Here is a 25,531-nt window from a genome sequence, read left to right as displayed (position 1 = left end):
AAAAAAAAATGACTCTTATAGATTTACTAGATGGAGGAGAGGGAACAAGACCATAAGAAGCAAGAGACTGGCAATTTTGTTGACATACATACAGTGATCTCCAGAATTACTACAGAATTTTTTCAACAAAACACTGGCTTCACAATTATCAGCACCCTTAAAATTAATATTTTATGTTGCCTGCCCTGAGGAGCGTAACACAGAGTCGCTTCCTGTTATGTTTAGCGAGGTTGAGGGATTTTGGTTCACTCCATGCAGAACATTTTAAGCTACTTTATATTCTTAGGTTTGTGAATGTGGATTTCCTTCTTCAGTTCTTCAGACCACAATGTTCCAGTAAGTTTTAAATCTGGAGACTGACGTGGTCATTGCAAAAACCGATTTGTTTTCCCTGTTTCTTTAACCATTTTGTGTTGATTAGGAAGTATTTTTGGATCATTATCTTGTTTAAAGCTCTACCTATGACCAAGTCTGTGCCTCCTGGCAGGGGAAACCAGGATTTGGGATGAAATATCCTGCTACTTAGTAGAATTTATAATGTCATCTTTACAAGAACCACTGAACCACTAGCCACAAAATAGCCCCAAAGTATCAATTATCCACTGCTATATTTTACAGTGGGTATTAGAGAACAAAGATAAATAGCTTAATTCAGAACAAAGATAAATAGCTTCTCCTATTGCGTGTGTAGAAACTTTTAACTGTGTGCAATATTTAATTTATACAAACATTTTTGACAATAAGTGCCAATAATTCTGGATGGCACTGAATGCGCAGAAGATCAGAAGATCTTAAAGAGTAATTACACCACGGATTTTTGTTAGCCCTGTCCTCTCTGCACTTTAGGGGATGGGTCGCATGTGTGTGTGTGTGTGTGTGGAGGTGGGGCAAGGCATGTGACTTGGTAATAAGGTGGGTGAAAGAGAGGGTCAACATTAGCAACCACATGAATAAAGCTGTCCATATGCTAATAATGGACAGCTAAAGCAGAGACAGCGACCTGGCACAGCATAATTTTGCGATGAAGCAATCATTTGAAGTAGAAGACTTCATTCCACTACTCTCTTGCCCTTTTGTGGTGATAATAATAATGAGCTGGATGTGCAAACAGTCAGCTCAGAGCCTTATCAATTTTAGCCTCTGTCTGAGGGAGCACATGTAGCTCCAAGAGATTTATATGGAGATAACATAGATGCTCATAGTCAGTGAATGGCACCAACCATGTGTCTAGGTGTTTTTATAATAATAAACGTATGCCCACCAATAGCTGTTTGCATTATTTCTTACACTGTCTACAAAAGAGTGATAAGTGTCCTAAGATTAAATGTCTATAGAGTACATTTACATTTACATTTATGGCATTTGGCAGACGCCCTTATCCAGAGCGACTTACAATAGTGCTTTGAAGTCTATCAAAAATACATTCTGATATTGGCTCGGTAGGTCACAAACTAGGAATACCATCGGTCCAAAACTCTGTTGGGGAGGTTTTTTTTTTGTTTGTTTGTTTTGTTTTTTTTTTTTGTTTGTTTTTGTGAAAGTGCTAATTTAAGTATTTTATGAAGAGGTAAGTCTTTAGACGTCGTTTGAAGACTGCCAGTGACTCAGCTGTTCGGACATCTAGGGGAAGTTCATTCCACCACCTTGGTGCCAGAACAGAGAAGAGTCTCGATGCATGCCTTCCTTGTACCCTGAGAGATGGAGGGACCAGTCGAGCAGTGCTAGAGGATCGGAGGGAGTGTGGTGGCGCTCAAGGTGTGATAAGTGCTTTGAGATAAGTGGGTGCTGGTCCGTTTTTGGCTTTGTAGGCGAGCATCAGTGTTTTAAATCTGATGCGGGCAGCTACAGGAAGCCAGTGGAGGGAGCGCAGCAATGGGGTGGTGTGGGAAAATTTAGGAAGGTTGAAAAGGTTGAAAATAGGTTGAGTAATAGCATAGATAGCTACATCTTTTTGCTCAGTAGCAGTGTAACATTGATATGTAGCTATAGCACTATTAACACTACCTTGATGACTATCAAAATATTCCTGTCACAACTTAAAATTCATTAGTATTCCTAACCACGAATTTAACCACACAATTGTCACGTTGCTCCCACCCCACACGTGTCTATGTGGTTGTATAAACTTGTCATCAAGGGAAAATAATTGTTGCAGGAAAGGGCAGTAGTTCTATTCATCTAGCAAGATTCCATGGAATGAAAATGGATGGACACTATTCACTTCCGATCTGTTCATAAATTCATTGCTGCATATGTATGGCACATTTATTGTAATAAATCAATCTTAATCCAAAAACACCTACTACACTCCTTGGCTGCTCAACACTCTGATAGCTTAAACAGTGTGGTAGCAGGTTAAGTGTCATCACCAGAGGGCGGTAACTTTGCTTGACTGATGTGCATTACGTGACGTGTCTCAGTACTTGGGTGCTATGACATCATCCACACCTATATGAGAGCTGAACCAGAGGAATGCTACAAAGGCGGAACCACAAGCAGTTTTTCATTATTTTAGCAGTTTGGATGGATGTATTACAAATTTCAGCATTGGCATCCAGTAAAATTGGCACTGATTACAAAGTACTATTAATGACCTATACAGCATTGAATGGTCCCAGGCCATAATATCTGCGTGCACTGTTAGTCTATTATGATCCACCATGTCTGCTCAGATGTTTCCAACAGCTATGGAAATTCATTTTTGCTAAGGTTTGGGACAAAGTCACAGTATTTAGGGCTAGATTCCTAACATATGTGTTTAGTCAGGCATTTTATTAAATATCATTTTTCTTGGATAAAGGTACAGATCTGGAGGCTTGTGTACATAGAGTGTTATGCTAAACTGGGATGTTTTGATGCCTATCTTACCTAATGGCAGAGAAAAATCAGGTATAGTTCTGTGGTAATATTAAGCAAACTTTTAGCTGTGATAATTATATGGGGCAACTCAAAATGATCTGTAACTGTTGTAATCGCTTGCAAAAAGATAATATCTTCAAAAAAGATGGCTTCATAGTTATGAAACACAACAAGGTATATACTTTTATAATATAAAAAAATAAGTATTCTTTTGCCACAAGGCAATGTTGATTACATAATAATAATAATAATAATAATAATAATAATAATAATAATATATAAAGGGACCAAGGCCAGTTCTTGCCAAGATGCAGAGAACCATAAAGAGACTATACATGAACATACTTATCAAGTTTTGTGTAGATAGCTCAATGCTAGTTGTCAATGCTGATTGGCTGAAAGTAGCAATGTTTTTGATGTAAGTCAAGGATAATTAAAAATCCAGTTACATATTAACAGATCAATGAAGAGTTGATCAAATTTCATCAAATTTCATCAAATTTCAGCTCAACTGGACTTTTGGTTCCTGACAAACAGCTATTTGACCTTAACTCCAAATCCTATGAATATGACTAGCGACCCCCAGTGGCCAATTTGCGTGAGCCTGCATCAAGTACTAGTAGGTCTCTCCCTTGAACTACATGAAACATAAGTTTCATGAAGATAGCATAATGAGAACCTTGTCAAATGCCTGCTAAAACCTGATTGGCTGATGGCAGCCATGTTTATTCAGTAATTTTGTTAAATAACTTGCCTATTGTGTTGCAGCAGTAGTGGCAATTGATAATTGATTCTTTCCATCTACTATAACTTACCAACTTGTCTTTTTCAGCAAGAAAAGTATTTACCTGTTAGTTAACATTTGTCCTGATCACCTACCCAGCCAAAATGTCACAAGACCTTTATGAAGTCTGAGGTGTTTGTATCTTCGATAAAACTGAGCAGCAGATAGTCTTTGGATATTAACTGTGTTGTCTAAAGCTTCTTCATTGTCGCATAACGTTACATCCTTGAAGGTAAAACCTATGTCCCCGCTAATGTCTGCGACATCCCTCAGCTCCTGGACACAAAGTGCTGGTAGGAAACCATGTTAGCTGATATGCAGAAATTTTTCAGTCATGCTCCACATGTGTCCCGGCCAAAGTTTCCAGAATCCCATAGCCTTCAAAATTGCAGAACTGCTATTCCACTATGTCTTTATATATTTTGGCACCCAAAAGACATTGTGTTAGATCAAGGCCCCCACGTCATGTTCCAGCTATAGAAAGTGTTCATGACAAAATTAAGGGTTTCTGTCAGTCTCACCTCAGGATATCAATCAAGGATATCAACAGGCCAACCAAGATATTGACAATCACTGATCAGGGTGGACAAATCATAAATTCATTAGCTAGTCTACTAAGTAAGTCAAAGTTCTGATATGCTTGCCAAGTTCCCATATTATGTTTGCCTCAGGCCCAATTAACTAGGCTAAAAAGCAACAACTACCATAATTTAATTTAAAATGATGACAAGCTAACTATGTGCATTAATACAGACTATGGAAAATAAGCAAGCACTTGAATCCTTGGATGATTTTATGCAGCCATAGTGTTTATCCTGTCCTGATGTCTACTGATGATGGCGCATTGTGTTTGCACCATTGACAAAAAGGCAGAAAGTCTTTGGTTAATATTTGGCTCTCATCACATATACAGTTAAGGTCAAAAGTTTATATACACCTAGGCTAAAGATAGTCAATCTCAGTTTTTACAGCTCCACACATTTCATGTTACTATATATTTCTTTTAGCAAGTCAATCAGAGCATCTACTTTATTTTTACTTACATCAGAGGTAATTTTAAAACAAGCAATTGGAGACAGATTTATTTCAGCTTTAATTGACTATATCAGAATTCCAGTGGGTTAAACATTTACATACATTAAGTTCACTGTCCTTTAAATAGTCTGAAAGATTTCAGAAATTGATGTAATGACTTTCAGGAGCTTCTGATTGACCAGTTGCCATACTTAAGAGTTAATTAGAGCACCTGTGATTTTAAAATGGCCTACCTTGACAGTTCATGAGTTTTTGCCTTTGATACCATGGGAAATTCAGTGCAACTCAGCCAAGACCTCAGAAAAATAAATGTGGACCTCCACAAATCCAGCTTCTCCTAGGGAACAATTGCTTAACAACTGACAGTACCATGAGCACCTGTACAACCAAACTGCATGTAAAAGATAAAAATTATTGGGACAGACACAGACAGTGCATCATCCAGGAAAGAGAAACAAATTCATCCCAGGGATGACCAAACTTTGGTCCAAAAGGTTCAGCTGAACCAAGGAGTTGGAGGCATCAGTACCAAAGTATGTACATCCACCCCAGAGACCAACAGCGCCATGGCCTGAAAGGCTGTTGTGCAAGGAAGAAGCCCCTACTCTAAGACTGAAATAAAAAGCCCAGACTGAAGCCAGATTTGGCCATAAAGATCAGCACTATGTATGGAGGACAAAGGGCAAGGCTTTTAATCTGAAGAACACCATCCCGCCTGTGAAACAATGAGGCGGCATGTTGTGGGGGTGTTTTGCTGGAAAAGGGAATGGTGCACTTCAAAAAATAGATGGCGTCATGAGAAAGGATGATTTTCTAGAAATACTGAAGCAAAACTTCAAGACATCAAACGGAAAGTTAAAACTTAGTCACAACTGGGTTTTCCAGCAGGACAATGATCCTAAGCATACCTCAAAGGTTGTAACAAAATGGCTAAAAAAAGATAAAAGTGAAAGTATCAGAGTGACCATCACAAAGCCCTGACCTGAATCCCACAATAAAAAAGTGTGTCCGAGCAAGAATGCTGCATTCGACTCGAGGTCGCAACTTGTAATTCCCAACCTCCAAAAGCCAAAAAAATCCACCCCCCTACTTATCAACTTGGGGTTCTCATCTACCATGTACTTCCCCCTTTAAGAATTGAAATCAAAACATGGCTGAGCACAGCATCAGAATAAACAAAGTAGCACTTTAAATGAGTTATACTATAGAAGTATTTACCTTAGATCAAGCAACATACAGACATATTCTAAAACACTGACTATACAGTTCGGTGTCTGAAGAGGAAAATACACATCACTCATCACAGTTAGCTGGCTAGCTTGTAGCTAACAAAAGATGTACATGAATTACATTTTATGAGGTGAGTCCAGCACAGCAGAAGGCCCACAAACCTGACTGAGCTACACCAGTTCTGTCAGGAGGAATGAGCAAAAATTCTGGCAAAGTATTGTGAGAAGCTTGTGGAAGGCTACCCTAAGCGTTTGATTCAAGTTCAAACAATTAAAAGGTAATGTCACCAAATACTAACAAAATGTATGTAAACTTCTGATACACTGAAAATCTGATAAAGTAAATAAAAGCTGAAATAAATCTGTTTCCTAGCTATTATTTTGAAATTCCCTCTTATGGAAATAGATACTCAAACTGACTTGACACAGAAAATGTATGATAAGATGGAATGTGTGGATCTGTGGAAAATTGAGTTTGTCTTTAGCCTGGGTGTACGTAAACTTTTGGCATCAACTGTAAATGTGAGCCAGAGTAGTGTCTTCATTTTTGCTCAGTTGTATAAATGAGATAATTGTAAGTCGCCCTGGATAAGGGCGTCTGCCAAATGCCATAAAATGTAAATCTAAGAGTAGTGCACACCACAGCATCAAGGTATTTGCCCCACCAGTAAATATATAAACCAACTGGAGCATGTTATGTTTAAACACACATATCAAATGAAATATTATTGCCTTGCCTTATTGGTTTGCATCTTGGTTTTGTCAATAAAGTCCTACTTGCATTTGCATCCAAACCTGTGTGCTTCACGACATAATCTTTCCTTATCAGATTGATTTCCAGTCAGTAGGAAATTCCCTGTTACTGTTCACCACAATGCAATAGTCCAAAATTCCAAAATGGTGCAGATATAAACAGCTCTACTCTCATAAATTAAATAAACACCATCAAACATTAAACTAAGAAAAAACAGCATATAATAATCTAGGTGTGGTGTTACTTGTCTACAAAACCACTAGATGGCAATATTGTTGCATGACTCTTTGCATGGTTGATTGCAGACAACTAGTCTGAGACCACTCGTGAAAATGGTTCAATTTTGCATTCTTTTCTAATTTAATACAACAATTTTCATTACAAATTATTGACAACAACTTGAGTGAAAAGTAGAATATTTGAAATATTTACAAGAATTTCAGAGTTTCTTAGTTTTAGTAGAAAAACAAGGTGAGGAATACACCACTGTAAAGTTGAGAAGACAGGGAATAAAACAAAAATGCTTAATAAAAAATAGCAGAAACAGTGGCACAACCTTGGAATAATTTTCAGTTTACCAACAACCAAGGAAAAAAACAAAATGTCTATAATACCAAAGTTTAGCCTGGCTACTGCACTGATTGCTGGGGAAACAATATATTTACTGTCACTACACTACAATACAATAAATCTTGCATGGTACAAAATAAAAGGCAACATTTACAAGGTACAAGATTAAATTTGCAAGTTATTTGTAAACGGAATGCTAGCTTCAACATTTAATCTAATTCAGCTGTAATCTAAAACAGCTGTAGTGGAAATAGTATGGTCTAAGGCTGAGCCCTGTCTTTCAAATCTTTTAGCCAACAACAAATTAATATGTACAGTCAAGCCAAACATACTACTCCTTTTCACGCCCAACAACTTGTCGTGGTACCTGGAACTTATTGAAGACAACTATTACATAATAGTATTACAACTGTAAATGAACTCAACTTTAGTTTATAGTAAGTTAAGTTTACATGTCTGTAAGTGTATAGCCAGGGCATTGGTGTGGATTTTTCATGTAATAATTTACATAAAAAGTGGATTTTACTGGGGAACGTGGTTTTAATGATTGTCTCATGCAAATTTAATTTCTCTTACTATTATCACCTCTTTACTCTGCCAATTCTGGAGATGCTGTCAACCCCGTTGAGTCTTCTACACCAGAGTGCAGACATGCCATCTTATCAGGGTGTGTGAAGCACACGGTTAAATTACACTGCAGCAGCTGAGTCTTCACTGGAAACAAAGAATAGAAAATGGATCAAACTAGGTAATCAAGGGCAAACAAACCATGAGAACTGATACATGCTGCAATGACTCTAATTCAGTGAACTCAACTGTAATGACTGTAGGGTACAAGTAAATAAACTATAATAGATTGTAAAAATCTACACTGTGCGCCTATGTAATAACAAAAGTTTGTAGCAAATGAAGGTAAGAATTTAATAGTATTGTGGTTTAGCCTTCTGAATGTGCCATCCATTAAGTCATGCACCACATTTAATATTAAATATGCCTCCCACTTGACTTTCCTCTTTTCTTCAGCTAACCCTCACAACCGATAGGCATCAGCAGATGTTAATCAGGGTCAGAGTACTGGTGTAATGGGAGTTTCGCCCAAAGCAGTTTGCCAACCTGTGACCTGTGCTGTATCAGATCACCTAAAAATGTACTGCCCCTAGGGTAACACACTGTCATATTCTTATCAAGCCTTTTTCTTTCTTTTTTTTTTAAACTGAGGCTATGCCCTGTTGTCAAATAACTGTGTTATAACCCTGTATCACATACTTTGATGTATTATTAATTATTTAAAAAATAATAAGTATTTATACATATTTGTTATTTTGAATTATAAGGTGGCACTTACAGTATGTACAGTTCCATCAATAAAGATTAAAAAAACTATTCCCACATATTGAGTGCTTCAAATCTAAATAAAAACCACAAACAGACCAGTGCTTTGCATATTGCATGGTATGCAAAGACCTATCTTTTCATTTATCTCTCCATTCTGTTTAAAGTAAATGATGACTAGGTTTATTGAGAAATGAGTTTATAAAGATTGGCTATATGCTACATACATTTAAATGTTCAATTATAATAATTTGTAATAAAGTTTGTATAAATATCAAATGCTAGCACAGCCAGCTCCACAATTAATTTATCAAAATAGTCTGGTGGTCATTTGTTTTAAATGTGTTATCAATTTATGAATGAACTAGGCTACATCATTACTGTTGTTCACACCTTCCAACTGATCCAAAGTCTCCGAAATAGTATCCAGCTGCATCAGTATGTAATCCAGATCAACAGTGGAAGCAGTGAGCTCAATATCTGTGGACTTTTCCATTTTCTCCTTCTGGAAACAGATCAAATAGACATTAAACAAATATTGAATAAATGCATTCAAATGTAGCAATAAGAAAAAAAAATACCTCACACTGTCATCAGACAATAAAACTCTGCATGGCCCAATCTGACATGTTTATCACATCCACTCATGCTATATGTAGAGTGTAGAGACTGTATATGAAAAGTGCCATAGATATGTGTCCTATGGAACAAAATCTGCACTGAAAGGCAATAGATAACAAATAAAAGTAAAAATAAACCAACTATTTTGAAATCTGATAAAAATCTAAAACGGATTTCTGCCACAAAATGATCAACCACACTGAATTTCTTTTTTTTTTATTTTTTATTATTGATATCAGTAACAAACAGCTGTCAATCAAACCTACGTGTGTTTTACAATGTATTACTAGCAGCTTAAATCGAAATAAAAAAAAAAAAAAGAATCAATAAATTATTATTATTTTTTTTTAATCAGCCTCTACTCTTGGGTTGTCTTTTGGTTTGCAACTGTACACTGGTTAACTAGATTGTCTCCGGAGCCGCAGATAACAGCTTTACACTGGATGAATTCGTTCTCCAGCCGCTTGAGGGCTTTTGCGAGTTGAGGATCAGTCCTCAGTACCACCATGTCGTACGCCATCCAAGTCAGATTCACTGCGAGCAGAGAATGGCAAACTGTTACTGCTAAGCTTTCCGTCACAGAGCACTAACAACTTCTTTATGCTGTATTTGCTGAATATGTATGTCACCTGAAATATTCTCCATCTCCTCGGTCATCCTCTCTAAATCTTTACTGAATTCTAAAGTTTCACGACCAAAATCCTCGCACTGTTCGCCAGCTGAAGCACTGTCAACCATCTAAAAACCGACATAAGCAAGCTAGCTATGTTAGTTAGCGACTGCTAGCTACACCACGCAATATTCATTATACTACGTAATACCCATATTTGCATTCACCTTTTATACAAGAAGCACATTAAAGTTAGTGGGCCGCTACGACTTACTGCTAGTGAATAAGCAGTCTAAAATTGTTTAAAATAAACTGACCAACTGGAAAACTTCTTAAGTTTTGTGCTAGCTACAAATCTACCTAGCTATCGGACAAGGTTATCGCAAACTAGCAAGCTTGGTGACCAGTTTAGCTAACCTGTTTAGCTGTCTTTACTTTGCTTAGTTACAGGTAACAATATATACAATTTACATAAGGAATTGCATCACCTTGCTAAAGTAACTCTCGATGGTTTAAGTCAAACGTGAGTTTTGCGACAGCCTGCTAGCGTCTGAAGGAAATGTTTGATAACAGTTTTTCTCCGTTTCCGTGGTCACGCAAAGCTCGAAGCACGCGCATAAATGTCACGACATAGCAGAAACGTCTGGATGCGTTCCACAGTGAGTGTGCTCCCGAAACACTGAAAAGGTAGTACAGGCAGGTCTGTGTGTCCTACAGTGAAAATAATGAATAACACAATTCCTAATTTTAGGTGAAAATTTTAAAAGAAGTGAAAGGTTGCTCCATTAAGCTCCCAACCATCAGCTGTAATCTACAACCCTGCTGAAAACTCTAGAAAAACTCAGCTACCAGTTTCCAAAACAGTCAGAGCTGGTCAAACTGATAGACCATCACACCACAGTAAGACAGTTCGGAAATTTCAAACATATACTGATGAATTCAGCCAAGGAATAAGGAAGCTGGAAAATAACTTTACAGCTGACAAAGTCGATCTATTACCTTGACCAGCTCAGCCTGTGTTTTGGCAGCTGGTAGCTGGTTAAAATAGTAGTAGCAGTAATAATAATAATAACAATAATAATAATAATAATAATAAAAAGACCAAGCTGGATTTTTCAGCATACAAATAACTAAAATGCCCAGTTTTGTTATAAAAAAAATAATAACATGCCATAAAATTATTTATGCCCCATATATATATATATATATATATATATATATATATATATATATATATATATAATGGCATTTTTGTTGTTTTGCTTTTGTTGTTTGGGTCAATATAATCTTTTAATTTTTATTAAAAATGGAATAATACTAAAATTATTTTGCCACCATGAAATTTTCGATATTTGGCTCAATTTTTGTGCTTTGCCATTTTTGGTACATGATTTTTCTCCCTTCTTTTTAAAATTAAGAAGTGATATTAAGGTTATTATATATTATATATATAAGGTTTGTTTTTAGTCCTTGTCTCATTACACCAGTGCACACACATTAGTCATCAGAAGGATCCAAAAGCATATTTCACTGTATGTAGTACACACTACAAAACAAATTGTGTGTGCATGTTAAAAATCACTCTGCATATCTTTAAATGGGTCCTTTAAATAACAAAAAAAGTGAATATAGTCATATCACTAGAAAGAGAAAGTAACCAATAAGAAGAAAGAAGGGAGGTGCCAGGTATGCATGAATAAAACAGGTGTGACAGGTGACAGAACTGACGAGAGTGCAAGGGCAAACAATGGCAGAGTGAAGAACGATATTAGACCTCTCAGCTGCAGATCTGTTTTTAAAAGAAGAGAAAAAGAAATATTTCTGGACCATAGAAGAAACAGTGTATTACATCTGGAGCCACCTGAGCCATTTGTATCCAGATAGGAGCGTCTTATGAAGCAATAATCATGACATCATATGAACAAGGTCAGTCTCCAACTCGATGTGGTCCACAGTTCCCCAGCTTGGGACAGGAGCCTCCAGAGCTGAGCCTTTACAGCGATAATTACTATCCTCCTCCATCACTGCCAAGTCCACAGAGGACAAACCCCTCCTCATATGATCTTGGGGAATATGCAACTTCATCTCCTAACCCATACCTGTGGTTCAGTGGGACTGGGATCAACACTTCTGCATATCTGGGTGGTGCACCAGGTCCTGCTGTACCCTCCTTTGTGCCGCAGCATTATGGCATGCAGAGGCCTTACCTTGGGCAGGGAGGTCCCGGGGGTGCTAGTGGAGAACTGGGTTGGTTCTCCATACCTTCTCAGGAGGACCTAATGAAGCTGGTCAGGCCACCCTACTCATATTCAGCACTCATTGCAATGGCAATACATGGTGCCCCAGACCGGCGCCTGACTCTGAGTCAGATTTACCAGTATGTAGCAGACAATTTTCCTTTCTACAATAAGAGCAAAGCTGGCTGGCAGAACTCTATTCGCCACAACCTATCACTGAATGACTGTTTCAAGAAAGTACCCCGGGATGAAGATGACCCTGGTAAGAACTCTTGACTGTGTTTGTCACTCATTTTAATTGTCACACGTTTTAATTGTCCTAAGCAATTTTGAATAATGGTGGGTAAGATTTTCTGGGAGGTTTTTGCTTGGTATCATATTCCAGTCAAATTCATGTCAAGTCTTTCTCTCTCACTCTTAAGGTAAAGGTAATTACTGGACCCTTGACCCAAACTGTGAAAAGATGTTTGACAACGGCAACTTCAGGCGCAAGAGGAAGAGAAAGTCTGATGGTCTTGCTGGGGAGGGCAGCTCTGGAGGAGCTCTTAGCTCAGAGGCAGGAGATGGGAGTGGGAGCCCCAAAAATGCAACGCTTGACATTTCAGCCTCACCTGAGAAAGCTCCTGCCATGGGTCCCCCCCCTTGCCTGAGCAACTTCCTGACAGAAATGTCTGGGGTGTCAGCTGGGTCTGTGGAGGTGGGTGGAGAACCCATTAATCGCCCCATTCCTCTCAGCCTACCAGTGGATGGCACACAAAGAGCAACCCAAACATCAGGCTTTAGCTCCTACTCTCCTGGTTCCACAGTCCCTGAATGGGCATCTCCTCTCCCACCACCGCCTCCCATCTCCCCCTCAGGGTCTCATGCCACTTTAGGCTACAGCAGTCCTGCTCTCAACCAGTTCAGTGGCCATTTCTACCCTGGCTTGAACTCAACTGGCATTCTGTATCCCCGAGAGGGCACAGAGGTGTGATAGAACTGGACAAAAGTCAAAAGTCAATAAGAAATAGCACAAGCTTCATATTGAGCTGCAGCCAGAGACTGGTGAGAGAAAAAAAAAAAAAAGCTTCACATATACACACACTTACTACCAGTTGACTGGTTTTGGTTGAATGCCGAAATGGCCCCGTGAGTGTGAGATTACAGCAGATTCCCACAGGAACAGCTTAGTCAGCATCATGATGTGCGTGATACTAACAAAAGCCACCAGCAGCTTCGATGTGAGGTCTACTGCTGACATTATGCCATTCCATCCAACTATCTTTGCTGATCGTATCACTAAAACTGTGAGCACTTGTACTAACACTGAACATGGCTTAAAAAAGTCTTTAACCAGCAGAGTAACCTTAGAGAAAGTGCATGGGGTGCAACATTCTTCATTCTACACCTGTAATTTGATCCATTCAGTTTTTTATACTTTGTCTTGTTTGTCTGCTTAATGGAAAGTTGTGATGTCTTTTTACTTCTAAAGGTGTGAGTAAATGTTGTACAGAGTTTTATGTGTGCCTTCTGTTACTTTTTTAATAAAGAAATGTAAACGGTATCCAGTGCTTAATCAACTGACCACAATAATGATTTACTAACTTTGAGAGAGTAGTAATTTTTTAATGCAAAACCCCAGCCAGCTAAAGACTAAATGCATGGCAGAAAAAGATGATTATTAAAAAATATCTAATTAGTCTGGTCCCAGTTTTGATTCAACATTACTCATTTTTGTCAGATGAGTTGGAAATTATTCCTCCAAACCTTGAAATTTGTTAGTCAAGAATAATAATAAACCTAACTAATTTCCCAGACCCTTTAAATCTTTTAAAACTTAAAAAAAAGCAACAACTTTGTATTACATTTTTCTAAGAGCTCATATTACATTGGTGGGTACAAAAATGATCCTTAATGGAAAGCATATGTAACTTGCCTAAATGTGAAATGTAACTAATGCAATGATATGTTAAATAGCTCAGATTTTCTCAGAATATAACTTTGTTTAAAGTGAACTTTTAGGGAAAAAAACAGAACTAATGGACTTCCACTGTTGTAAAAGCTCTTCAAGGAAATAGGGTCAGATAACCAAAAACATATAGCTGAAAGATTTTTTCCTCTTTATTTGAAAGAATCTAATTGAAGTATTCAATTTTAGGAAATTTATTTAAAGAAAAGAAAATTGTTTTTCATATGACCAAAAACAACATAAATACTATAAGGGAATATATGTCCTTTTATAAGAAAGGATGCCCTTCCAAAGATCACATGCTTTCACAGAAATTTAAAAACTACACACAGAAACTATTTTATCTAGTTGTTCATAATAAATTCCTAACTAAACCAACAATAAGTTAACCCCAACTTCTGAACGTTCAATAAAATAATAGTTATAAATAAATAAATAAATAAATAAATAAATAAATTTTATATTGCTGTTGCCAAAAGTATGTGGACACCTGACCATCACACCCATATATGGGCCTTCTACAAACTGTTGCCTCCAAATTTGGAAGCACAAAACTGCCTAGAATGTTTTTATATGCTGTAACATTATGATTTGCCTTCACTGGAACTAAGGGGCCCAAACATGGTCCAGCATGACAATGCCCCTGTGCACAAAGCAAGGTCCATAGAGACATGGCTTCCCAAGGTTGGTGTGGAAGAACTTGAGTGACTCAACCTCACTGAACACCTTTGGGATGAACTGGAATGCTGACTGTGTGCCAGGCCTCCTTTCCTGATATCAGTGCCTGACCTCACTAATACTGTTGTGACTGAATTGGCAAATCCCCCATTAAGAATTTTTAAAAACTAGTGTAAAGCCTTCTCAGAAGAGTGGAGGTTATTAACAGCAAAGAGGGAACTAAATCTGTTATGAGATGTTCAACAAGCATTCATGGGTGTGATTGGTCAGGTGTCCACATACTTATGGCCATATAGTGTATCACTTTTAGGCTATGCAAAAATCTGGGGAATAAACTGTACTGAAAAAATTGTAAAAGATTCAGGTGCAGGCTTGTGTGTGTTGATTTTTTTTTAAAGTAGGCAGCAAATTAACTTGTACGTAAACATTGTAGCTAGGCACTTAACTGGGTGCTTGCCAGAATTTTTTACATATTGCAGAGTGTAGGGTTTTGCAGGGCACCAAGAAATGCCTTATGGTTGATTTCCTGAGGCTAGTTTTTGAAACAGGTAGGTGTGATTCTTTGTTCTGCATGTGTAAAGAGTTATTATACAATCAAAGCCCTGAAACAAAAAAGGTGTAAGCAAACAAAGTTCCCGATATCGGTGGCTAACCAAGTCGTTATTGTGAAGCTGATGTTCTGATTATATTTTCCCTTCACCATAATTTCCTGAGCATAGACTAGTAGTCATGATTTTACATGTCCCTGTGGGTAACGTAAAAAAGATCAATTGATAGAATCAGCAAATTTAAACCGCAGTGAAGTCACCAGAAATAAGAGTATCTGGCAGATTACACAAATTTCACTTGTTTGTTGTGTTTACAACCTGCATCCTTCTCCATACTGCCTTAAGGACATTATTTACCCCTAAACATAGGCAGTACTCTTGCAACTGAAGGGAAAAGTAAAGATGTAGAGCATAGTGAGCTTTCTTCGCCAAATGTAGTTAAAAAAAAGGCCTGGATCACATGTGGGAGCACTGATCTACTTAGTACAGATATTATTCTAATCTATCTACATGACAAAGAGCTCAGATTATTCACTTTCACTGAGTCGTTGAGATTACCAACAGACAAAATGTTCCACCAAATTACTTGACCCAACAGTAATCATTTGGGTGTCTGTGACAGTCAATCATTCCTGTCAGCAAATGCTAAAAGGTTTTCTTCAAGAAACTGATCTGTGCTAAGACTTCACATCGGATCATATAGCAACCGTTTTGCATAACAGCTCATAACATACCTGACACTCAGCGGCACAACAGCAGGAGACTGATATTATGACTGATTTGTGGCTCCTGTTTGGCTCTGAGCTGCAAATGGCAAGAGTGAGATGGTTATCATCAAGCACTGTTATGATGGAAAAACAAATGCTTTGAGGACATGGAAAGAGAGCAGTTCTCTCCTAAGAACATGGGCCAATCCAAATGGAAGGTTTCTTTTTTGTCTGAACATGCAGAGTTGCTATCAATAATTTCTTTGGCACATGTTTTATCTTACCATCCTCAATGAAACTTAATTGTAGTTTAGCACTTTCTTTGACTTAAGATGCCAAAAGAGATAAAGGACATGAATATACCGGCACTCTCAGACACAAATTTACAAAAAGTTGTTGTAACCTGTAGCCTATCACAAACTGTTTTTCGCATAATGCAAATTTCCAACCGTTTAACACAAATCTGTAACATGGTTTTATTATCATTCTGCTTCTTGGTCTTTGTGTTGTCTGTTACAAAAATTTGGCTCTTCCATTCCAGCCGTAATCCCGAAGTATAGACTCTTCTAATGCTTGTTGACATTTTGTTAAAAAAAATTGCTGCTTATTTCTCTCTATAGACCCTAGTAAAAGTCTTTATTTAACAGCTAATCTGGTTATGTGCTCCCTACCTCTAAAGTTTTTTCTACTCATATTTTATATAGTAATAAATATTAAACAATCTATATCACACTGTTCAAAGATTAAATTTTTTTGATCTTGTGAGGAAAGATCAATTCAGTAACACCAACATGATATGATTTACTCACAATATGCATAGGATCGTAATGTAATTTGTCAGACTGTATGGTAATGAAGTGGATTATATATGCTTGACAAAAACATTAAGGGCCTCAGCATTCATTCCTTGATTCCTTGAGCTTTCCAGTGCCGTAGGGGTGAAGAATTATTGTTCAACAGCTTAACATGATTAAATCTATAAATCTCCAACTAGACCTGCTGCCTGTAATGTAGCGTGTACACACGCAAGACACACACACACGCACACACACACACACACACACACACATACACACTACTACTACTACAACTTTCTAGGAAAGTAAGATTAAATTAATTTAAATGATTTAGAAGTAACATGACTGTAATTTTGTTGTAGCTAGAAAATATTTTCTGTCATAGATTTGATTATCCTGAATAATAATAATGATATTAATACTTGATAAAATTATGTATGACATATTATGTATAAGCTGGAGTATTCCAATGCTCTTCAGGTTATTAACAGAACAAAGTTATTAACTAAGTAGTGCAACTATTACAAAATGAATTGAGAACTCAATATACACTCACTCAACACTTTATTAGGAACACTACACTAATACTGGGTAGGGCCTTCCTTCGCTTTCAATCAGCCTCACTTCTTTGTGGCATGGATTCCACAAGATGTTGTGAAGAAATATTCTATGAGGTTCTAGTCGATATTGACATGATTGCATCATTTTTCAGGTGCACATTCATGCTGCGAATCAAACATTCTACCACATCCCAAAGGTGTTCAGATCAGGTGACTGGGAAGGCCACTGAAGAACATTGAACTCATTGTCATGTTCATGAAACCAGTTTGAGACTAATTTTGCTTTGTGACATGGTGAATTATCATGTTCGATGTAGCCATTAGAAGATGGATAAATTGCAGCCATGAAGAGATGCACATGGTCAAATTCTGACCCTACGATCTGTGTGCCTCAGCAGAAATCGAGACCAGCTACGGTTTTCCAGTCTTAAACTGTCCAGTTTTGGTGAGCCTGTGCCCACTGTAGCCTCAGCTTTTTTGTTCTTGGCTGACAGAAGTAGAACCTGATGTGGTCTTCTGCTGTTGTAGCCCATCCGCCTCAAGGTTCAACGTGTTGTGCATTCTGAGATGCTTTTCTGTTCACCACAATTGTACAGAGTGGTTATCTGAGTTACTGTAGCCTTTCTGGTAGCTTGAACCAGTCTGGCAATTCTCCATTGACCTCTCTCATCAACAAGGAATATCCATCCATAGAACTGCCGCTCACTGGACATTTTTTCTTTATTGTACAGTTCTAAGTAAACACTAGAGACTGTTGTGCGTGAAAATCCCAAGAGATCAGCAGTTATAGAACCAATACCAAACCAGCCCATCTAGAACTAACAATCATGCCATGGTCAAAATCACTGACATTATTTTCCCCATTCTGATGCTGATGTGAATATTACTCGAAGCTGATGGCCCATATCTGCATGATTTTGTGCATTACACTGCTGCCAGACAATTGGCTAATTAGATAATGCATGAATGAGTAGGTGTGTTCCTAATAAAGTATTCAGTGAACATATGAAACAACCATGAAACAAGTAGGACTCCCCTACTTCTACTTTATTGGATTGAATGGAAATAGAAAATGACCTGTTTCGACCTCCACATATTCAAAGAGTTACCTACAGTATATCAATGCCCTATTCTAACAAGTTTGCTTAGATACAAGACTTAAAGTGATGTGGTTGAGTATGAAACTGTTGATCTGATTATGTTGGAGTGTCATTCAGGTCACAGGTATATGTACAATGTTGACACCATAAACTCCAAACAGCAGGGTTAAATCCATCAAGATAAAGAAGTGGGCCAGCAGAGGGGCCCATAATTGAGATTAGACTCAGAAATTATACAAGAGGTAATACTGTTTAATTAAATATAATGCTAGTAGAATTTTTGTTATTTCCAATATAACAGCAATTTGTTTTTTTTAAATGTAATTTTAGTGACAATAACAATTTTGCATTGTATTGCATCACCATAATGTAAGGCAAATTGCCATGCTGCCAAAACAACACCAAACAGTGACCACACGCTGCACTGTTATGAGTAAAACAGTATTGGCCTTTTAGTTGTGTTTAGTAAACTCAGATTGAGAACTCCAGGAAGAGATGATGGAAGAGGCAGGCCTTCCAGTTCTAGTGCTCTGTTGTCTGTAAATACTCACGCACGCTCCAGACACATTAAGTGAGGAAGTTTTGAACAAGTTTAACTTTGCCTTCGCTCAGTTTCTGCAGAGCCACTGCCCCCTCCATTCATGTGCTCACTGCATTACTCATATTTTCTAATGTGATTTTAAGAAAGATTTACCAAAGATCCTAGTGCAAGAAACAACAAAAATATGGTTTTAAAACACTACTAAATAAGACTTTTTTCCTGAATATACTGTAGTCAAGTCACAAATACAATCTTATTATGAAGCTGTAGGTTTAACAAAATACAGAAACACAACTAAATAATATGATAGCAGATTTTGTGAAAAACTGAAGACATTGTTTTGGCAATAGAACAATCTATCTTTTCCAGGAACCCTGTTGCTATTATATCCAAATCAACAGCTCATTTCATTAAGAAATATATTTGTTAAAGTGTGGAGTGATATCCTGCAAAACTTGTGGAATCATCACTGTTGCTTCCTTGTGATCTTCAGATGCATAGAACAAAAGTCAAGCATAGATGAATAGTGTAAATTTACAAAAGATTAAAAAAAAATTGTAAAAAAAAAAGCACCTCCACTTTTCCCTTAATCCCAAATTTAAAGTTTCCAAAAATGACAAGCTAAGATGAACTTCATGGTGAAAGCAGGAAATTTCTTCTCATGTAAACGTGTTCTTATATCTCAGGGTATCACAGCAGTCTGACTGTGTGGCATGGCTTTTATAGAATATTTAGGGAAAATAGTGATGGGAGGCAACAAACACACAACTTTATTGAATTGTTCTATTATTTCACCATAAAATATTTGATATGTCAACATGGTGCAAACACAAGCATGTTACTGATTAATGAGACAAAGCATGAATTTTTATAACCAAATACCCACTTTAGGAGTTGGTTACAGTAGACTTGGATTTTGAGTGATCAATGTAAATTTCCTGGTGATGGCCTCAGCAATAGGCCTCTGCACATATGTCTGTTTGAGTTCCCTCAATTTTATCTCAAAGGTCACTGTGTAAAATGGTTTACCAAGGAGCATTTATAAAACTTAGTTTAATAGTCTTTAAGTGATGACCCAATAATGATTCCTAAAACTTGACGCAGAATCATACATTGGACTAAATGGATGCACCTGCTGTGCCTCCCTGTGGTTGAAAATGTGAAGTGTCAGAGTTTGCGTGCGTGTGTGTGTGTGTGTGTGTGTGTGTCAAATATATACACAAATGAGTGACAAATTGTGTCTTAGTATGGCATTTAGCTACCACAAGCTGCCAGAATATCTTCAGTGCACTTTGGCATAGGCATAGGTTCTGTGGAACTGTACTGGAGGGATGAACACCATTCTTCCTTAAAAAAAAAAACATCCTGGGAAAGGCACTCCCATCAGTATAGAAATGGTTCATCAGCAACATAGATGATTCCAGAAGTTCTGCAGGATCTGACTAGATTCTTCATCAAATGTATTTCTTAATGTTTGAAATGAGCTGTTGGTTTGGGTATAATAGTAATGGGGTTCCTGGGAAAGACACATTGTTCCATTGCCAAAACCTTGTCTTAAAACAGTGTCTTCAGGTCTCATATCCCTCATAATTCACATTAAATCATCATCATACCGTATGATTTAGTTGTGTTTATGCATTATGTTAAATTACCTTTATAATAAGATTGTATTTCCTTTATTTATAACTTGACTATAGTATATTCAGGAATAAATCTTATTTACTAGTATTTTAAAACCATATTTTTGTTGTTTCTTGCACTTGGACCTTTAGTGAATCTGCAGTCTTTGTTAGAATCACATTAGAAATATGAGTAATGCAGTGAGCACCTGAGAGTGAATGAATGATACATGATACATACCAAAAATAGTCCTACATGTTCTAAGAATAAATTAATGTGAGAGCTGGATTTAAAAAAAAAAAAAAAAAAAAAAAAAACACTGAGGCAGCATTTTAATAGAATGTAGATTTGAAGCGGTTCAACTGTGTTTACATGTTGAGCAGGATCAAAAGCTACCGGTGGCCCATAAGTTGAAGTGTAAGCTGGCCTAAAGTAAACACTGTGAGGAGACGGCAGGGGGATTAGGACTGTTAAGATTCACTGGACTGTGACTTAGGCATGTAGAGTCTGGAATTTCCATGGCAACAAGTAGCATGCTTTGCATAAATTCAATCAAATTAGCCCATTTAGTCATTGTGTTAGGACCAGGAACAATGTCTCCAGGGAACAGACTAACTAAGCTGCTCTTTTGTTGTTTTATTTGCTCTTTATATGCTCTAACCCACATCTCACCTTGCAATCCTCATCTGTCCTGTAGCATTAGCTTTGATGCCATTTACTATGCAGGTATCCAGCAACTGCCTGCTGAACAAACAACACTCTGAGGGGAATATGCCGTCAGGGTCCCAAGGCCCAGAAGTTCTGGGACACCTCTGTCTGTTTTGTTCTTCTTTCTTTCCTTTATAGTAAAATGTTATAAACAAACAGACAAATAAATAAATATTTTTATTAAATTAAATTTCCACAATTCTCCCCTAACTTAGTCCCCTAAGATATACTGGATATCCAAAGTTTGTTTTACAATCTTTAGGTAACATTTTGTGTTTGTTTAGCTGCATAAACCCTGTAGTTCCAGTGTCTCAATTGATCGACTCCATTTGGGTTAACTGGGTACGATTCATTTTTGCCTGAAAAATTGCTGCAAGAGCTGAAACTTGTGATTATATAAATACTCTGTATAAATAATCAATATGCTGATTCTGGATATGGAAAATTTAATAATGATATTAATAAGTTCTATTAATTATGTATTTGTCATGATGTATTTAAATGAAAAAACTTAAGAAATTATAAATGTTTACTACTTTATGGAAAAACATTGATTATTCTATTATCTGGTAAAGTCTTCATTCTTTGGAGGCTTCACCACTGATCTACATGCATACATAGCTTTACTTAAATATGCATAACGTTATTTAGAGCACACACACACACAGAGAGAGAGAGAGAGAGAGAGAGGTGGGGGAGTCGAGTTTTTTGTAATGGTAACCTTTTTTACTCTATAAAAATCAAATGCAAGAAAAGGTCCTGAAACAAAGAAACAAGATGCATACATCTTTATTATTAATTCTTTGTTGGTCTAGAAAAAAATTTACACCAAAAACTTTTAATGTACACTTGGTGTGTTTGAAGAACACACACTGCAACCTACAATGTCAGCCTTGCAACACTTACAGCTTCATTTAAGCACTACTTTACCGTACTTGTAGTAAATGACTTACCCACTCTGGCCACACAGCGGCAGTATAATACTAACGAACATAACTAGACGTACCACAGAAGAAAACGAAATGCGCACGAACCAATCAGAAGGCAGGTTGCCTTTTAAAACCGGGAAAATTGAAGTCAAAACATACATGTTTGTAACTGCACAAAAACAAAGGGCTTAAGAAGGAAGTCGCCACATAACTAGTTTTTGGTAAGTTGGCAGGTCCGTTTATCACACACTAAGCAAGATTTGTTGGATGAAAAACAGAATTAACTGGTTGCTGAGGTTAAACTAAAGCCGTAAACGACTGCCGTTAGTTAGCCAACCATCTAGGAGAGTCTACATTCATGCTAATGCTAGCTAATAACTTTGTGTAAATCCATGACTTCGTTTCTTGGGGTTTGTTAAATTTCATAATGTTCGTCACTACACGAATATAACTGTAGATTATGTTTTGTAGTTGGAGGGGCGCATTTTCACGATGTGAAACTGCTTCATCCTGTGTCCCTAAATTCAGAGCAACTGTCGATGGACATGCTCAACACTGTCAGAACTCAAAAGAGACTCAAAACATTAAGTGTATTTTGTTGTTTGCAGGCATTCCCTTATTTACAGCACTTGCGGTTTGAATGTCGTGTATTGTTATTGTTATTGCTATTGCCTCTAAGGAAATGTTGCAGTGTTTGTGTGGGAATGTACTGCATTAGATCACAGGATCCCAGTCATGGACCTGGAATAATCCTTGTCCTACGCATTTAAGTGTCTTCCCTGCTCCCACACACCCATTTCAACCCAGGAAAGAATATTAATTAGCTGAAGTTAGAGCAGGGAAAACACGAAAATGTTCAGGATAGAGGCTACTCCAGGACCAACACTGGGAACATGTGCATTAGATTGGTCACATGTGTGTCTGTGCTAGAGTGTCAGAGGCCATGGATGCTATGGTTTACCTTGATCAAGAGAATGGCACACTTGCTGCTCCATCCATAAAAGTTCGCCAGAGGCTTCAGTCTGCTCCTGGTAAGCTGGAGTCATTTCACACTAGCTTGACTTGAGGGTTTTGGTCAAGGTTATTTCATTACACACTGGTCTGTGTAACTGTTTGTTTATAGAGCGTCTCCTAAAAACTCCACTGAAGACACGGCTCGGAGCTCCTGCGCAGTCAGGCCGTAAAGCTTTGGGAACAGTTAATAAGATTGTAGCCACTCCAGCAACCTCTCATAAAGGTGATGTGCTGAATAAACCCCTTGCAGCCCAGGTTGGTGGTTGAAATATCATTTACTTGCAATTTTATTACTGCTAGAGATATTACCAACTCCCTTTTTTGTTATAGCAATGTAAAGTGGCTCCTCAGCCTGTTGGTGAGGACTACCCAGAGATTGAGAAGTGCTTCCCATATGACCCGAGTGGTAGGTCTCTTTCAGAATTGAAATTTGAACAATTCAAGGATGTCACCAGCATGAATGACTCCAAAGGGTTTTTAATCTACATACCCTAGCAACCACAGTATTGTGCTCTAAACCCTGCAACTGTTTGCATGTTCAGGCTGAATGTATCTGAATAATCTACTCTTAACATTTCTACCATCTGACATCCTGATGTTTCTTAGATGCTAAACACAATGTTCTCTTGGTTCCTGTGAGTTTTTGGCAGTTCTCATGATTCTCATTTGCTGTTGATTTACCAATCATAGATTTGGTATTCTTAGCAGACATTCTATGAACATCTCCAAAAACAAGACCCTTTTTCAACCTGCAAAAATATGGACTGGCAAAGCCAATATATGTTACTTTTATACAACAGTTCTATAAACAAGAAATTAATATTGAGTAACTGACATTTCAGTATGGCCAAATACTGTTTATTTTTGCTCCGGCAAAGAAAATATTTCCCAAAAGAAGCTACAGCTGGATACAGCGTTGTGTTGCCATACACGCATGGACTGATAGCCCAAAGTAAGTGTAGTAGCAGTTTCAATGTAACAAACTAATGCTAGAATTGAAATGTTAGACCTAATATTTAAATAAAAAAAAAAAAGTGACTTGTGGGGAACTTGTAAAACTTTTTGTACTATTATGTGGAAAGTAATTCTGCATTTATTAGCAATTAACTGTTTGTGCTTTTGTTTGGCCCAAAAGCACCTCAAATAATATTGGGGTATAAGTGTTGGGATAACGGACAATTCAGATTTAATCAGTGGCCCAAAAATACTTATTGGCATAGTTCCAATACATTGCCAAAAAAAAAAAGAAGTGGAGCTTGTATGTGGTAAATGATGTGTACAAAAAACACATTAAATAACTTAATTCTGATTGTATGAAGAGTTAAGGAATGTGTATGAATCATGAGCTATGCCAGGAGCTCAAAACTACACACTGCTGTGAAGGTTTGAAAAGGGCCAATGTTTGTAAAGTACATTTGCTGATTTATTACTCAAGGCATAAGTGAATTAAATGTCATCACTATTTTAGAATGTTGTGATGCCTGCAAATTCTCACGATTGACTGTCTTGAACCATGTACAGACTTTGAAGTATACTGTGTACCAGAGGAAGTCTGCCTCAGCCGGTTTTCATTGGCTGGTTTGAGAAAACAGCAGTGGCCTCTAAATGTGCTCGAAGAGGATTTCAGTATGATTCCACCATGTTTGCCACTGTCTCCTCTCAAGATGCCTTCAGGTATCATAATCTGCTAAAATTCTTGTCTGAATAACTTTACCATAGTTTTAGATACAATTAAATGATGTCTTTTATATAGTGCACTACAGAGATGACCTGGAAGCATTCCTAGAAACCATCAGTGAGCTGACTGTGGATTTGCCATCTGAGTGTGACTCATGATGCTGTTATATATTACACCCTTTTTACACTAAACTTAATTTTGTAATAAAGTTTTCTTTTTACAAATATTTTGACTTTATCATTGCTGTCTCTTCTAGCTCATTTCAGGGATCTAACCCAACAAGCATCAGTTATCAGTTTAATTCATCATGCCTTTCCCAAGCTCAAGGTCACTGAGCAGTGTAATACAAAAAAAAAAAAAAAAAAAAAAAGACCATATACTCTGATAACCGAATATAAAGCCCTGGGCATTTTAATAAAACTCTCCACAATAACATTACTGATATATGGCACAAAATTAATTAGGTACGGAGCCCTGCACATGACATGCAGGTAAAATATATATATATATATATATATATATATGTGTGTATGATGGCCTCGTTTGACTAATTCATTCCCTCGTTTTAGGTAAATGTTTGAGGAAATGAATTAATAAAATGTGTTCATGTATTAAGTCATGGGAATGAATTCTTAATTCATGGTCATGATATATTGCTTTTTTTTGCCCACA

At 37.3% G+C, this 25,531-nt stretch overlaps 3 protein-coding genes across 5 annotated transcripts; 2 read left to right on the top strand and 1 right to left on the bottom strand.

Moving 5' to 3' along the window:
- Positions 1-9,116: 9,116 nt before the first annotated feature.
- Positions 9,117-10,756, bottom strand: syce3 (synaptonemal complex central element protein 3). Of its 3 annotated transcripts, none has more exons than XM_026918395.3 (3): positions 10,022-10,270; positions 9,814-9,943; positions 9,117-9,718 (listed from the first exon to the last, which is right to left on the bottom strand). In XM_026918395.3, the coding sequence occupies exons 2-3, from the start codon at positions 9,920-9,922 to the stop codon at positions 9,543-9,545; spliced, it is 285 nt and encodes a 94-aa protein (XP_026774196.3). In that variant the 5' UTR covers positions 9,923-9,943; positions 10,022-10,270; the 3' UTR covers positions 9,117-9,542. The 3 variants fall into 3 exon arrangements, with proteins under 3 accessions (XP_026774196.3, XP_026774197.3, XP_026774194.3); XM_026918396.3 differs by having other exon boundaries at positions 9,814-9,922; XM_026918393.3 differs by lacking the exon at positions 10,022-10,270 and adding an exon at positions 10,283-10,756 and having other exon boundaries at positions 9,125-9,718; positions 9,814-9,922.
- Positions 10,757-11,507: 751 nt separating this feature from the next.
- foxi3b (forkhead box I3b) lies at positions 11,508-13,530 on the top strand. Its single transcript, XM_026917548.3, has 2 exons — positions 11,508-12,293; positions 12,454-13,530. Exons 1-2 carry the CDS (start codon positions 11,702-11,704, stop codon positions 13,002-13,004), a joined length of 1,143 nt encoding a protein of 380 aa, XP_026773349.1. The 5' UTR covers positions 11,508-11,701; the 3' UTR covers positions 13,005-13,530.
- An 8,717-nt stretch (positions 13,531-22,247) lies between these two features.
- Positions 22,248-25,085, top strand: pttg1 (PTTG1 regulator of sister chromatid separation, securin). Its single transcript, XM_026918306.3, has 6 exons — positions 22,248-22,388; positions 23,098-23,198; positions 23,291-23,436; positions 23,512-23,587; positions 24,703-24,855; positions 24,935-25,085. The coding sequence occupies exons 2-6, from the start codon at positions 23,111-23,113 to the stop codon at positions 25,015-25,017; spliced, it is 546 nt and encodes a 181-aa protein (XP_026774107.1). The 5' UTR covers positions 22,248-22,388; positions 23,098-23,110; the 3' UTR covers positions 25,018-25,085.
- Positions 25,086-25,531: the final 446 nt, after the last annotated feature.

The sequence above is a fragment of the Pangasianodon hypophthalmus genome, chromosome 7 (assembly GCF_027358585.1).
Source record: "Pangasianodon hypophthalmus isolate fPanHyp1 chromosome 7, fPanHyp1.pri, whole genome shotgun sequence".
In the NCBI taxonomy this organism is placed as follows: domain Eukaryota; kingdom Metazoa; phylum Chordata; class Actinopteri; order Siluriformes; family Pangasiidae; genus Pangasianodon; species Pangasianodon hypophthalmus.
This window is presented reverse-complemented; position numbering and strand designations above follow the sequence as displayed.

Excerpts from the sequence above, each read along its gene's own strand:
- syce3 (XM_026918393.3), bottom strand. The coding sequence starts at position 9,922 with ATGGTTGACAGTGCTTCAGCTGGCGAACAGTGCGAGGATTTTGGTCGT. Across the intron at positions 9,719-9,813 it reads GGAGATGGAGAATATTTCAG|TGAATCTGACTTGGATGGCG; the intron begins GTGACATACATA and ends CTCTGCTCGCAG.
- foxi3b (XM_026917548.3), top strand. The coding sequence starts at position 11,702 with ATGACATCATATGAACAAGGTCAGTCTCCAACTCGATGTGGTCCACAG. Across the intron at positions 12,294-12,453 it reads CCGGGATGAAGATGACCCTG|GTAAAGGTAATTACTGGACC; the intron begins GTAAGAACTCTT and ends CTCACTCTTAAG.
- pttg1 (XM_026918306.3), top strand. The coding sequence starts at position 23,111 with ATGGATGCTATGGTTTACCTTGATCAAGAGAATGGCACACTTGCTGCT. Across the intron at positions 23,199-23,290 it reads GAGGCTTCAGTCTGCTCCTG|AGCGTCTCCTAAAAACTCCA; the intron begins GTAAGCTGGAGT and ends GTTTGTTTATAG. Across the intron at positions 23,588-24,702 it reads CTTCCCATATGACCCGAGTG|ACTTTGAAGTATACTGTGTA; the intron begins GTAGGTCTCTTT and ends AACCATGTACAG.